The sequence below is a fragment of the Anoplopoma fimbria genome, chromosome 1 (assembly GCF_027596085.1).
Source record: "Anoplopoma fimbria isolate UVic2021 breed Golden Eagle Sablefish chromosome 1, Afim_UVic_2022, whole genome shotgun sequence".
In the NCBI taxonomy this organism is placed as follows: domain Eukaryota; kingdom Metazoa; phylum Chordata; class Actinopteri; order Perciformes; family Anoplopomatidae; genus Anoplopoma; species Anoplopoma fimbria.
Window position 1 is genome coordinate 12,723,768 of NC_072449.1, and position 14,720 is coordinate 12,738,487.

Consider the following 14,720-nt stretch of genomic DNA (forward strand, 5'->3'; position numbering starts at 1 on the left):
CTGTACATGTAGCATCTTCCTCTTTCCACTCCAATCCAAGTCCCTTGTTAAAAGTAAAAGTGTTGACTGTTTTTTCAGACTTCATGGCTCACTCAGTAAGAAAAGCATATACAAAGGGCTACATAAACATACAGTTTTGCATATAAATTGTTGGCATTTTAATTATTGTCGGTACTAAGCTGGAAAAAAAGAGATAAAAAAACGATGAAATATATCGTGAAAACAAGACCTGTGAAGCTGGATGTGTATGTGACAATATAACCACTGGTTGAACACATTCCATTGTTTGTAATCTCTCTCAAACAAGCAGTTTAAAACATGAGTTCTCTTGGGGTCCACTTTCATTTCTTTGCAAAGAGAAAAAAAAAAACAAGTGTACAATCTGCTGTATTATTTTACTGTACAAGTGTCAAAAATATCTGACATTTTCCTTCTCTGATCCACCAAGTGATGATGTCGATGGGTGTGGGTTAAAACAAGTTTTTCACAGATGAGGTTGGGATCCAGTTACTGTTGTGTACATAGCCCTGGAGAAACATGGTTTTGATCTGTGATGCATCTCATGGCATTCAGAGCTACACTGGTTCAAATACAAAAGCAAAAATCTCCTATGATTCCAAAATGAAAAGAAAAAGGCGAGCGAGAGGAGAGGCGAGATCATTTGTCATCCAGTCATGTGTCCTCTTTTTCTTGGAGAAATGCAACAGTCCGTTCGGTGGTGTGACGCTGCATCCAGTCTGGAATTGCATCTTGGTGGTTTGTAAATGTCGATGAGGTTTGATAACAGTGTCTCTACTTTCTTTTTTAATTTGCACAGCTAAATGTGGGTGTATGTCTGTTTGTACTGGCAGCTGCAGAGACAAAGCCAACTTAAATCACTGTTGATGCTTGAATTTACTGTGCATACTTATTAACTGTGTGCAACTGAAGCATCACATTTGGGCTTAATACGTGGGCTTTAGCCTGGTGAGGACACATGTCATTATTTCCCCCTCTTCCCTCATATATTTAGCCCAGACAGGGGCGGGTGGGGCCTAGGCTCTGAGCCAATAGGAAAGCTTGGACCACCTCCTGGGTCTGCTGGGGCGTAGTGTTGACATCCTCCAGGGCATCTGCCACGGCAAACTGTCGGTCCCTCAGCCGGTTCCAGTTGGACAGTATGTTGTGGTATTCAAACACCTTCTCATAGTTTCCCACCGAGTTGTAGAGTTTGATCAGGCCTCGGTAGTCATACTCCAGCCCGCTGTAACCCTCTCCAAACAGCTTCTTACCTGTGAGGACACAAGAAAGATCACAAACCATGTTTTTTTCTTGTTCATCATTCTAGAGCGAATAATTGATCAGTCAAGCAACCAAAAATGTATTGTCAACCAGCTGCTCAGAAATGAAGCAAACGTTGAAGTGCCAAAAAGCTGCAGTTCCTCAAATGACCACTTGAGGCTGGCTCCAATAGTGAATCAATCTCCGTAACCCCCATGTTAATAAGCCAAATAGCCTGCTACAAAAAAGGTTTTATATTTAGGCTTAAAGTTGAGCATAATTTGAGGGAGATACGAGTCGTTTTCTTGTTTCTGCCACTTTGGATTTAAAGAACAAACTATTGAAACTTCATAGATGAATTTCATAGGATCGGATCAGACATGTCACTAGCCAGCTTATTTAGCAGCTCCCTGGGGAAAACTAAGATATAATTTCTACAGTACAGTGAGTAAGTAAGAATTGAGTTAACACCAAGCTTGTGTGACCCATCCATCCCATCCCTGTGTCTGACCGATAGCGATGGAGCGCAGGTAGAGCCTCTCTGCGTCTTCATACTGATTCATGTCGTAGTTGTAGAGGGAGGCCAGATGACCCACAGACAGAGCCACCTCGTAGTCCTCATGGCCCAAAAGCTGCTCCTTGATCTGGATGGCTTTAATGTGCATCTCCTCTGCCTCCTTGTTACACAGAGACACACACACACACAAACACAAAGATAGAGATATGGATCTCACATCAAGGTAAAAGTACAAACAATAGCAAAACATTTTTTTCTTTTCCACCGTCATTAATAACATAAACCCTAACCCAATTGAAACAGGTTGAGATTGATTTTAACCATACTGGCCATTAAAACATCTCAATGTTAGTGAAAGGGGATACAATTCAGTCCTCCACTATTTATTTGAAGCTAATATTTAGTCTTCCAAATAAGTCAAAAGAATCTTCCAAAAGTGGCTATCTTCCAAAGTTCCAATTTTTCTTCTAGTGCTAGTGATTCTTTTTTGTTACTATCCCTCAACTGTAGCTCAACAGGGAACCACAAATAAATATTTATGTAATACGGGGCGTGTTTGAGACTGCAGAGAGGAGCTGCAACCAAGATGTCTGCAGTTGACGTGGAACTTTCTCTATCGAGGGATTACTGAATGAGCTGGACAATACATTTGCAATAAAGAAGAACAATTGACTGCACTTAAAAGTTTTTCTTGAGAAAAAACACCCGTTTGCTGTTCTTCTGACAGATTTGGCAGAATTTGAATAGGTCAACTTAAATTATGCCAGCTCGTGTCTGTATCCGTTTCCATTTTTCTATTGTTCGTGCTTTATTTTATTCCCCGAAGCAAAGTCACTACCTCATGTGCAGTTGGTGCTACTGTGCTATGAATTGCCATCTACACCAGGCAGACCTGGTCACTTGGCGCTACGTGAGATGTTAATAAACCGTATATAATGCCCCTTGACTGAGAAAATGAACAGAGGTTTCAGAGAAATTTGCATTTTGAGATTTGGCCTGATGCGTTCAAATTATATCAATATCTTCCAGACTGATGAAGTCTCAAATTATCATCAGATTAACTTTAAAATGCATTTTTACACATTTTGTCACTCGTGACTTGCACTGAAAGATCATTAGGAAAGGATCTTTTAACGGCCAGGATGAATCGGTTAAAGGATTACAGCAAGCAGGCCCTATTGAAATGGACATATAGGCACCTGACTGTTGTTTTAACACAAGAAATTGTGAACCTATCCTTTGGCGAAAAAGTTACTTTAGTATTTTAGTTTAGTTACTCTTTAATGCCTCGTTATTTTGATGAAAAATCATGCGAGAATTGGTTAGGACAGAAACTCACACTCACACACTTACACAGAAACACAATTCACAAACACAAACATCATAATCTCCATCCACCTTAAACTTCCTCATAGACTGGTAGAGTCGTCCTAGGTTGCCATAATGTTTGGCAGTCTGGACGTTGAACTCTCCGAAGGCCTTTTTTGCCAGCTGCAGTGAGGAGAGGTGAAGGTCATGAGCTTCTTGAAGAAGGCGCTCTTCTGTCTCCTTATTGTGGCAGTCAATGGCAATTTCCTCCAGAATAAGAGCTGAGGGAAACAAAGGATGATGAAGCTCATATTAAACTTCTCCCCAGCATTTAATAGTGGAGCCACCGCGCTATGTGTTGTTGTGTACGTGTTGCACTGATTGAGAAGTGCTATTAAAGAGATAACACACCACAATTGTTTGTTCTTCATGAAAAAATTTGGACTGCATATATGAACTGCCTTTGCGATATACCACGGTCTTGAATATACACAATTTATTTAAAGACCAGAAAGCAAAAGTAGCAAGAGTTCTCTCTCTCACACACACAGAAAGTGATGAGGCACTGTCTGTAATTGTCTCAGTCTTCAGTCTAAAAGTCAAAATATATTATTATACAGATAGATGTAATAGAAGTATTTATGTATTTAAAAATTCTGCTTCAATCAATATCTTTGGCGTTAGCCTTTCAAAAACAACCCTGTATTCACCTGGGGGTCGATCAGTTATCTAACAGCACCATGAATTACATTTATATAATACCAAAGTTACACAAAATCACTTTTTGTCCAATTTTTTAGGGGTGATGAAATCATAAAACCTGACGCAGACATACAAAAATGTCAATAGAAGCTTACAATGTGAAAAAAGTGTAGTACCTGACGGTTTCTGAACATTAATTGTTATTGTCTTGCTTTATTAAATAATTTCCAATAATAAATACACATACAGTTGCAAAAGGGTAGAATATTGGTCCAGTCCCATGTTAATAAGAATATTTCATACTTGACAAATTTGCATTCAGGGTACATTTTGAACAAATAAAAAATGAATTTTAACTAATGTGTGCTGTGGACAATCATGTCACTATGGACAATCATGTTATTAATCACGATTTAATATGTTAATTGAATGACAGCCCTCATGGAACTTTCCTTAGGGACATTCCATTATCCCTGTTTTAAGATAGATGCCTGCCTGAAATTCCCCATTGTACCCTCCACACAGTGGGCAGAAGCCCAGTATCTCTAGGAACCTTGCCTTACCTTTGACTCTCTTGGAGGAGGCCAGCAGCAGATGGTCCTCAGGCAGAATATGAGTTATGATGTCTATGGCGCGTTCCGCATGGAATCTGAGGGACAAAGAGCAGCTGAACCAAACATTTCATGAAACTCAAGACTTGAAAACTGTATTCTATTCAGGATAAACACTTCCAAGAAAGTGAAGTGTTTCCCAAGAGGAAAGTTGTTTTGAAAATCACATCAGGGTTAGAGAGGTCAATTTTTTATCAGGGCCTTTGTATACATGAAAGACTGTCACTGAATCAGTTAAGACATTCAAATAAACTATTGCCATCATCTATCACTGTGTCTTAAATGGAAATATTGCTTTTTAATATATGAAATGGCACACGTCCAGAGCATGCAGTCATGTAACGTAAATCCTTTTATAGTGATTAACAGAACAGAAGGGCACAGTATGAGTCATGATCTTGTGCTCTATCTACAAGGAAACTCAGGTCTAATGGAATTAGCTGGCTGGTCTAGAAACAGTTCAGTGTGAGTAATACTCGTTTAACTCACAGAGCGTTGTCAAATTTCCCAGAGCTATACTGGTGCACATATGAGGAGTAAGCTAGGTCTTCATGGGCTGTGGCAACGTGGATGTTCTTTCCCCCGAACACAGACTGTCGGATGTCCAACGCTGTCTGGGGATTGTACAGAAAGAAAGATCTTTTAATTATACATAGGGAAAAAAAGCATTCAAAAATGATTAATCAACTAAAGATATACGTATAAGCCGACAAAGAGGGGCCAGCCCTACTTTTTACCTGGTAAATAGCAACTGATTGGCATATGTTGTCTACATTTAATAAGTAAAATCCATAATCTAGCAGCGTATCCGAGTACTTTGGATGCTTGTGTCCAAAATGTTCTCTGTAGGGCACAAAACATGAATCAGAACTCATGATAACAAAAAGAATAAGAATAATGTTGGGTCTTTATAAGACACAGCAGGTTACCTTGCTAGAAACACAGCATGTTTGATCAGCTGCTCTGCTTTTCTGAACTCTCTCTTGACCACGCAGGCCTGCAGTGGAAAGACAAGACATTTCTTTACAACATTGCTAGAGATACATTCTGCAAAGACACTGTACCCAAATAATAGCTCAATAATATCTTGCAATATAAAATAAAAGAACATAGTTTTTTAACCTTGGAGGCTTGCCGGAGGACATCAACCACTACCTTGACAGGCAGCCCTGGAGTAATTTCCTTCATAGCCTCTATACACCATCGGTATGCCTGGAAATTGCAGGTAAAAGATATGGGTTCCAAACTTAATCTGCGTCTGTCAGACGTATAACAATTCTGTGATGCTGTGAACCACTCACACTTGATAATCCAATCATTTCAATTAGAAGCAGTTGCCCTGATAGTGTACAATACATACGAGATATAATTTTCTCAGTCACAGGTGGTCACTTATATATACCTCGTCATAGTGGCTTTTGGCGAAGAGCAAGGCACAAAGCTCGCCGTACAGTGCTGCCTTGTTGGCAAGGTGGCCATGTTTGGCTAGTTTGTCCATGTAAGACTGAGCAAGCTTGAAGGTCTCCTCCCCCAGGTGGTACTTACAGTTGCCATTGCGGACATGAAGCAGCCTGTGCACACAACAGAGGAAAACCTGATTAACTGAATGTAGACACAAATTCAAACTCATTTGAGGAGCCATATGCACACACACAAGTAGGGATGTCACCATAGGAAATGTCGATATCACGATTATCTTCAGAGGAATTATCATAGTTTTACGGTTCTCAGAATATTTCTAAACGGCCTATAGCCAATGAACTAAAATGTTTATTATCATCATCAACTATTATCTTTTTTATTGGTATATTGTTTTACTTTGGTATATTCATCTATAGTGGTTATTTGCATCAAAACACACACTTATAAGGAAATAAAAGATTGTAAGACTGGTTTTCACATGGCAACAATGCAGGAATCAGGACACCATAGATATCGTAGCATCTTTAATTATTACGATTATGAAACAGTGACATTATATAACCACAGTTGCGGTAAAAGTGGTTTATCCTGACATCCCTACACACATTAATACATATGCAGTCATATAAACGATGAGGTTTTTTTTATCCCATTCCTGTCCATCGAAAACCATGCATCTCCAGATGTGTTGATGTTGAATGTTTGGGATGAACTGAAGACTAGTGTTTCTTTATGTGTTGAGAAAATCCTCCTACATCTTCAGTGAGATAAACTCTTTAAAAAGCCTCTTGGATAGGCTGGAAAATGCATCATCACAAAGCTGGAAACAGGGCTGTTTTCCTTTTTAGAGATATGTGGTTCTCATCAGACAAAAAAAAAAAAAATGATCTAATAGAATATGGTGCATTGCTGTAGATTAAACTAACCAAACGGCATATAAAGGAGTTAAAAACATGCAACATACAATGCAGAAATGTCAACTCTTCTTCACCAAAAAAAGAGTAGCACCACCAGCAGTGGTCGAGGTTGCACCACTAAATAGGACACACATGAAGGAGTGATTGCAAAAGTGCGATCAAATGCAAAATCAACCGAAACTGGCCTCCCTAGTCTTGGGTTACAGATTTCTAGGAAGATATAACCATACAATTAATGTCCAAAGCCTTGAAGACTGACCTGACACAGCATTCCACAGCCCGGTAGCAGTGGAGGACCTCACTGTGGAGTGTGCACAGCTGCAGGCACGACAGAAACACTTTCTCTGCATCTCCATACCAGCCTGCATCTGACAAGAAGCCACCTAGAATCAAGAGACATCAGATTAATCAAACTGGTCTCCAAATCAGAGGGCGCCAGATTATGGTATCTTATTTCACAGGTATTTGTTGAAGAGAGAGAAACACATTTCTAGAGGTCCATCACCAAACAAACATCAAGTGTATCATTTAGATGACAATACAGCGCTAAGAAATGTCCCACTGCCTCATCTTCTTAAGACAATTGTCTAATTTTTCAAAAACAGTGAGTGCCATGGGTTGCTAGCCAGCCAAGTTACTGATCAACAATCATCAAATCAAGATATAAAAGAAACTTATGAAGTATTCTATAACATTAAAGATTAGAAATCCTCTCTAGAACCTGTTCTGGCTTAGTGAACAGAATGAGAAAATGCTTGACCTGGAGTACCTTGCTTGGTTAAACCCACTGGGCTAGTGCATATTTTTAACATCAACAACAATTTTATGTCGAGGCATGGTTTTACATGTAATGTCTTAGGGAAATGTCATGTCTTTTATACTAAATAATGCATGCATTGTAGTCATTAATGTGGATAAATTAAATATATATTTTAAGTAATCAAAACTCCTATGGATCAGCTGACAACCGATCAATTTCAACCGGTGGCCATTCAATTGTTGCATATATCATGGCCACCACTGTCAGACATAGTATGTGAGATACAGAAGCAGACAGAGCGTGAATCTTTCATTCCCTTCCCCGCCATTTACCCAGCACAAAGCCAAACTGGATGGCCTTCTCTTTGACATGGGCGTCCGACTCTGCGATGTAGGAGCAGCGGCGGCTGAAAGAGTTCGCCAGAACCGAGGCAACTTTTACACCGTGGTCCATTAGCGCTTGAAAGCAGTGGTGCAGGAGGTGTCTGCAGTGGATAAGACCAAAACATGTAGCATGTTAGTGGAAGGTATAACTATAAAGGGATGATAAATATGCTGTTTGATACATTTAAGCCTTTGCTAATGAAAAACAAGTCAGTAGTCTTAACAGACATCACAAACATGAGGCTAATTAGTGAATAACAATGCTGATGACTACTGCAATTGTATTAAAGCCCATCAATGAAGGTTGAAAGCCAGAACACGCACCACATTGTAGGAAGAGCATCAATAATGTAGCTTAACCTGAAGGGTCATTTTTATTGTGCGTAAGGTTACATTCTACCAAGCTCTTATAACAGTAGTACATTTTTTCTAATTACATAAACCCTTTTTTTCATGATTGAGAGTGATATGGAACTTAAAATGGTTTTGTTAAACTGATAAACCTAACTCAACAGGTGCCAGCAGGAGGAGAGGACGTGCAAAGATCAGTCGCAGGCAACTGGTACTTAGTAGCTTAGATAAAAACAGCAAGTTCAGAGTAGGTAAAACGATTGATTGATTGAATAAAACATCACCAGAAATTAACTCGATTAATCATTTTTTCTATTAAATGTCAGAAAATAGTAAATGGAGCCGATCCCAGCTGTCAATGGGCGAAGACAGGGTTCACCTGGACAGGTAACCAGACTATCACAGGGCTGACATATAGAGACAAGACAACCGTTCACGCTCATATCCACACCTACAGGCAATTTAGAGTCTTCCATTAACCTAAGCATGTTTTTGGACTGTGGGAGGAAGCCGAAGAACCCGGAGAGAACCCACGCTGACACAGGGAGAACATGGAAACTTCACACGGAAGGACGTCTAGGCGACAGTGTTATCCACTGCACCACGTGTAGTATTGTTGGTAAATTATTCTAAATGTTTTCTCTATTAAGTTAGATTTGTGCTTCATTTAAATAAGTTTTCCTTTTGCTAGGTATTTGTTTAGTTTAATGATTTCCTTTTGTAGTATTTTTAGTTTTTGTGTCTAACTTTTTTTGTTCCGTTTGTTTGTGAATTGGGTAACACTGTGGGCACTGTGGTTACGTGTACGCAGGCATAGTACCAGAATGCAACGGGGTGGGCCTATGTTTTTGTTGTTTTACCAGAGCAAGAGAGGCAGTGATAGCCATGACTTCTTTGTTCTTTCGTTTGCTGGAGAAAAAAAACATGATAAACACAAAAACTTTGCATGTACACTGACCTCTAGCCTGCGTATACCGCATACCCATGATGCATCAGTGGCCCTTTGATTTTTAGTTTAATTTCGATTTTTTTTTTGACAAATGGCCACTACAAGATATGTTTTGTAACTGTGGTTTTGATACGGTCCGTACATGAGGTAAATAATATCAAACCGTACCCACTATTTAATGAATGCAGTTTCCAGCACACACAGCAAAAATTCTCAGATAACTATCTGTGTATGGGAGAAGTCTCCAAAACCATTTTATAAGACAACTGATGGGTGAACGGCGCAAGCTTTCAGGAAAAGCTTTGATGCACAGCTTGGTCCCATAATATTCTTACCTTTTGTCTGAAGCCCGCAGTACTTTAGCAAACACCTCCAGTTCACAGAACTCTCCTCCCAGCTGGCAGAGCCGGCCCTGCTGGTAAAGCTGAAGACAAACAGAGAGGCAGGGAATGATCACAATGATGAGTAAATAGGGAAACATTTAATGTGGACTCAGATCTCTGTCATCTTAAACTTTACTAGCAAATCAATTAATAATATTGATTTATTTTGTCTTACTGAAACCTGAAGAATATGTTAGCCAAAATGAATCAACTCCTCCAAGTCATATTAATACTCATATTCCTCGAGGCACAGGCCGAGGAGGTGGAGTAGCAGCCACCTTTGACTCAAGCCTATTAATAAACCCTAAACCTAAATTAAATTATAACTCATTTGAAAGCCTTGTTCTAAGTCTTTCAAACCCGACCTGGAAAGCATTAAAGTCAACTCTATTTGTTATAGTGTACCGTGCACCAGGTGCGTATTCTTAATTCCTATCTGAATTTTTAGAGTTCTTATCAAGTTTAGTACTCAAAACAGATAGTTATTATAATAGGTGATTTTAATATTCATGTGGATGTGGATAATGATAGCCTTAGTACTGTGTTTATTTCATTATTAGACTCGATTGGCTTCTGTCAGTGTGTACAGAAACCCACTCACTGTTTTATCCATACCCTCGACATTGTTCTGGTATATGGCATTGAAATAGAAAATGTAATTGTCTCTCAACAGAACTCTCTTTTATCAGACCATTATCTAATAACTTTTGAATTTTTACTACCAGAGTGTATGCAATTGGACAAAAGTTTCTACACTAGATGTCTATCTGATAGTGCTGTAGCTAAATTCAAAGAAGTGATTTCATAAGCGTTTAATTCATTACCAGTGCTCAATATAACAGAGGACTCCTACGCTAACTTTAGTCCGTCTCAGATTGACCATCTTGTCGATAGTGCTGCCTGCTCACTGCGAATGACACTAGACTCTATAGCTCCTCTAAAAAAGAAGCTAATAAAAGAAAGGAGGTTTGCTCCATGGTATAATCCTCAAACCCGCGAATTAAAGCAAACATCGCGGAAACTTGAAAGGATATGGCGTTCCACCAATGTGGAAGAAGTGCGGTTAGTCTGGCGAAAGAGTCTTGAAATATATAAGAAGACCCTCCATAATGCCAAAGCAGCCTATTATTGATCATTAATAGATTTAAATAAGAACCCTAGGGTTCTCTTCAGCACTGTAGCCAGGCTGACAGAGAGTCACAGCTCTGTTGAGCCGTATATTCCTATAAACCTCAGTAGTAGTGACTTCATGAACTTCTTTAATGATAAGATTCTAACTATTAGAGACAAAATTAATAATCTCCTGCCCTCAACCAGTACTGATCGATCCTCAAATACAGTAACCTTAGAAACAGCTGTAGAACTTGAAATATATTTAGATGGCTTTTCACCCATCGACCTTCAACAATTGACTTTAACTATTTCTAGGTCTAAACCTTCCACCTGTCTCTTAGACACGATCCCGACTAGGCTGCTTAAGGAGGTTTTACCTTTAGTTCGCAATTCTTTATTAGAAATTATCAATCTGTTTTTACTACCAGCCCATATGCCACAGGCCTTCAAACTAGCTGTAATTAAACCTCTTCTTAAGAAACCCACTCTTGATCCAGAGGTGTTGGCTAACTATAGACCTATATCTAACCTTCCCTTCCTCCCAAAGATCCTTGAGAAAGCAGTCGCAAATCAGCTGTGTGACTTTCTGCATAGTTTAATAGTTTATTTGTGGATTTTCAGTCAGGATTTAGAGTGAATCATAGCACAGAGACAGCACTGGTGAAAATTACCAATGACCTTCTAATTACATCAGACAAAGGACTTGTCTCTGTACTTGTGTTGTTAGACCTTAGTGCTGCGTTCGACACCATTGACCATCAGATCTTATTACAGAGACTGGAGCATCCAATAGGCATTAAAGGAACCACACTTAGCTGGTTTAAGTGGTATTTATCAGACCGATCTCAGTTTGTATATGTAAACAATGAAACCTTGATGAAAACCAAAGTCAGTCACGGTGTTCCACAAGGGTCTGTTCCACGTGCATCATTTGTGGTAGCAGTGAATATAAACAGACTGACAGAAAAAATGATTCACTTTTGACAGAAATCTGTCTGTAAACAGAAAATGCTGGTGAGGACTTCAAACTGAAATATGAATTTATGTCTAGCCTGTCATCAAAATGGGCTGGAAGTTGTTATATTTGGTGGCTCTCTGTGGTGAAGTCTATAGGAGAAACTCAGTGACAGCTCTGTTTTTTCAACTGCAGTCATTGGATTAAATGTTAATGTCAGAGTTGATGTGAGTTTTTGTGAGAATTGGTTTCTTTAGTTCAATCCACAAATAAAGCCACATTTCACTGACTCACAAGCAGTTAATTGCAAACAAATAAATAACTCTAAAACCCGGAAATGAGTGAGCATGTTGGTGTTAATGAAGAATTGCATGTAAAATCACTCAAATCAGAGTGATTTCAGTCAAAGTGTTTTACCTTAAAATTGCAGGTAATTTAGCCTGTTATGTTGTTTATTTTTCAAGGGGAAATGTATAGTATTTTTACAGACAAAAAAGTATTTTAATAGGAGAATTACTGTAGGAAGACAATCAAAACATTATTTTACCGAAAATACTATATTTGGTTTCACAGATTCTGTAAAGTAGCATGGGATGCATCTTCACCACCACACCGATATGGCGTTTTTCTCCTTATTTAGTGAGTAAGTTGTGTTTTCCATTGACAAGAAAGTGACTTACAGTTTGTATTGTGTATTACATTACTGCACAGTAACATTATTGTTATTATTGGGCTCAGTTAGTTGTAGCTGTGGAGCAAGCCTGTGAGAGCCAGTTGCTCGCTCTCTGGCATCGCTAACCTCAAGTCACCTGCTTATGTGATCTTCTCCTGCTAGGTTTGAGGTGGACTGATGAAGACTAACTTCTTCTACACAACCCACTGGACAAATTTTGAATACAGGACAAAGGTGAAATGACCAAGGCCCAGCAGATGGAACAGGACCTTGAAGAGACACCGGGTGACTGTGATGAGACTCATCTAATTAAGACGGTACAGCTGCAGCAGCAACAATGGTAAACATATAGTTAGACATCCTGTTTTTCTCCACTACATTTTCAGGAAAAAATGAACTTGTCTTATTCTGTCTTTTTTCCTTTTCTGAAGAAAAACTGCTGAGCGAAGCCTCTATAGAAGGTCTTAAGTAAGCAGCAGTGAGCTTTAGATACTGACTTGTAACTGTCCGTTTTGCACTGAAAACTATTTGCACTGATTCATTCTACTTTTACACATCCTTCCTTTGTACTCTAATTGTTTTGAAGGGGGTGCAGTCATCTGGTAATCTGAAGGTTCCAATTCAAGCTTTTATATATTATGTGAACAGACAACTTAGACTTGTGATAAATAACTTTATTTTCTATGTTGTAAAAGCAGTTTGTGTAAACATGCCAAGATGCTGAAACATCAAACTAAAAAGAGTTGAAATAGACAACTTTAGGTTAAACCACATTGTGGTAAATTGGTTTATTTTATACATTATATTTGTCTATGGATTTTTGTACTTTTCTTCTGTAATTGAAAAACAACGTTTTAATGGAAATTTACTGTAGACTGGGTTATTCAAGTAACAAAAAAATGCCCTAGTCTAACCTGGAAGGTACTTTTTAAAATGTACTGTAAGACAATATGCCTGCTTTCCCATAGTTAATGAACATTTCTTAAAAATATTATATAGTATATTATAGTAATTTAATTCAATACGTTTTGACTGTGAAACCTGATCTGTATTTTTACTGTTTACTGCATGTTCTTTTGTGGAGCAGTTATTTGCAGTAACTTGACAGTCTCTGCAAAGAAGCTTTGTTGACAGTGCTTTTAGCGTTTTGTTGTTGTTGTTTGTGAAACAGTGACCTTTGAGACAGGAGGCGGAGGGGATGCTGCCCTTCAGCTGTCTGAGAGGTAGTAGTATAGTAGTTTCAATCCACTGTTGGAAAAGATCTTCATCCTGGTTTTGCTTCCCTAAATCCAATGTTAGTGATTAGCGATGTCACAGTACCAATGGGGTTAGTTTAAAAAAAAGATAGTTTGTTGTCCCAGGTATACATTTTCTGCCGCTGAAGGAACAGATATATTCCAGATGTGAAAACCAAGCTTTATGATCTCAGTATTTCTATTCCTGGTCCTGATTATGGCTCGAAAGCACCACCGTTTAGACATCTTATTTCAACGTGGAATTATGGAAATGGGGTAGAGAACACATTTTAAAGTTTTCAAAGTGACAATGTAACACTATATTGCTGTTTTGTGTTAGTTGTCCATGTTGTTGAAAGGCTACTTCAAATCAAATGGGTCAAAGCAGATTAACAATAATCACGTTAGTTTACATGACAACATTGCCACAATTCATGTACCAAGCTAACGTTTACCGTTATTCAATACTTAATAACTGAGGGCATTAATGTCATCAGCTAACAGTTACAAGATCAATGCCGGGCATGGCTTCACTGTCAACAAACGATCATTGACCTTATACAGATATGCAAACTAGCAATCTTGTATTTTGGGAAAATGGAAAGAGGTGTAAGCTCACGGTTAATTAGCTAGACCCCCCAACAAAAACATGATCTCGTCTGCGAGGGCTAGGTTAGCGTAACTATTGGTAATTTAGCTAACGTTAGCAGTTAGCAGGCTCATTACGCAAACTCGTACAGCCTGGTATCTGTCAGATACATCAGAAGGTCTCGACTGGTAGCGTTAAGTCTTACCTTATAATAGACATCAAACTGTATATTTTCTGGGAGCGAACGAATGTCCCTTCGTGAGCGGCTGTAGTTGTCCACCACGGCCGAGATAGCGGTGTTGTACAGTGTCTCTGGGATCCATTCGAGCTCCACCGCAGCCATGTTGTTTTCCCTCTCCAAAAAAACCCAGCCGCTACAGCCCTCCCCAGCTCTCCCTGCATTCGCTACCTCACCGCGATCAAAGGACTTCCTCTGCGCGTCCTCATAAAACATTCGCTTCAGAGTGCGGCTGCAAGTAGTTGTTCGATCGCCTATTTACCGATACAAGTCTTAACCCGATGTTTCATCTCCATCTTTCTCCTTCATCTCCAGTTATTCGTCGACCCTACAGCAGTTCCGTTCCGTTCCCCC

At 39.1% G+C, this 14,720-nt stretch overlaps 1 protein-coding gene across 1 annotated transcript; it reads right to left on the reverse strand.

Annotated features, from left to right (window-relative positions):
- Positions 1 to 134: 134 nt before the first annotated feature.
- appbp2 (amyloid beta precursor protein (cytoplasmic tail) binding protein 2) lies at positions 135 to 14,720 on the reverse strand. The gene is made up of 13 exons (XM_054626682.1): positions 14,334 to 14,720; positions 9,516 to 9,604; positions 7,830 to 7,981; positions 6,997 to 7,120; positions 5,801 to 5,969; positions 5,521 to 5,610; positions 5,328 to 5,395; positions 5,136 to 5,241; positions 4,888 to 5,012; positions 4,351 to 4,436; positions 3,176 to 3,366; positions 1,772 to 1,937; positions 135 to 1,271 (listed from the first exon to the last, which is right to left on the reverse strand). Exons 1-13 carry the CDS (start codon positions 14,580 to 14,582, stop codon positions 1,009 to 1,011), a joined length of 1,878 nt encoding a protein of 625 aa, XP_054482657.1. The 5' UTR covers positions 14,583 to 14,720; the 3' UTR covers positions 135 to 1,008.

Excerpts from the sequence above, each read along its gene's own strand:
- appbp2 (XM_054626682.1), bottom strand. The coding sequence starts at position 14,582 with ATGTTTTATGAGGACGCGCAGAGGAAGTCCTTTGATCGCGGTGAGGTA. Across the intron at positions 5,242-5,327 it reads CATGCTGTGTTTCTAGCAAG|AGAACATTTTGGACACAAGC; the intron begins GTAACCTGCTGT and ends TGTGCCCTACAG. Across the intron at positions 1,938-3,175 it reads AGTCTATGAGGAAGTTTAAG|GAGGCAGAGGAGATGCACAT; the intron begins GTGGATGGAGAT and ends CTGTGTAACAAG.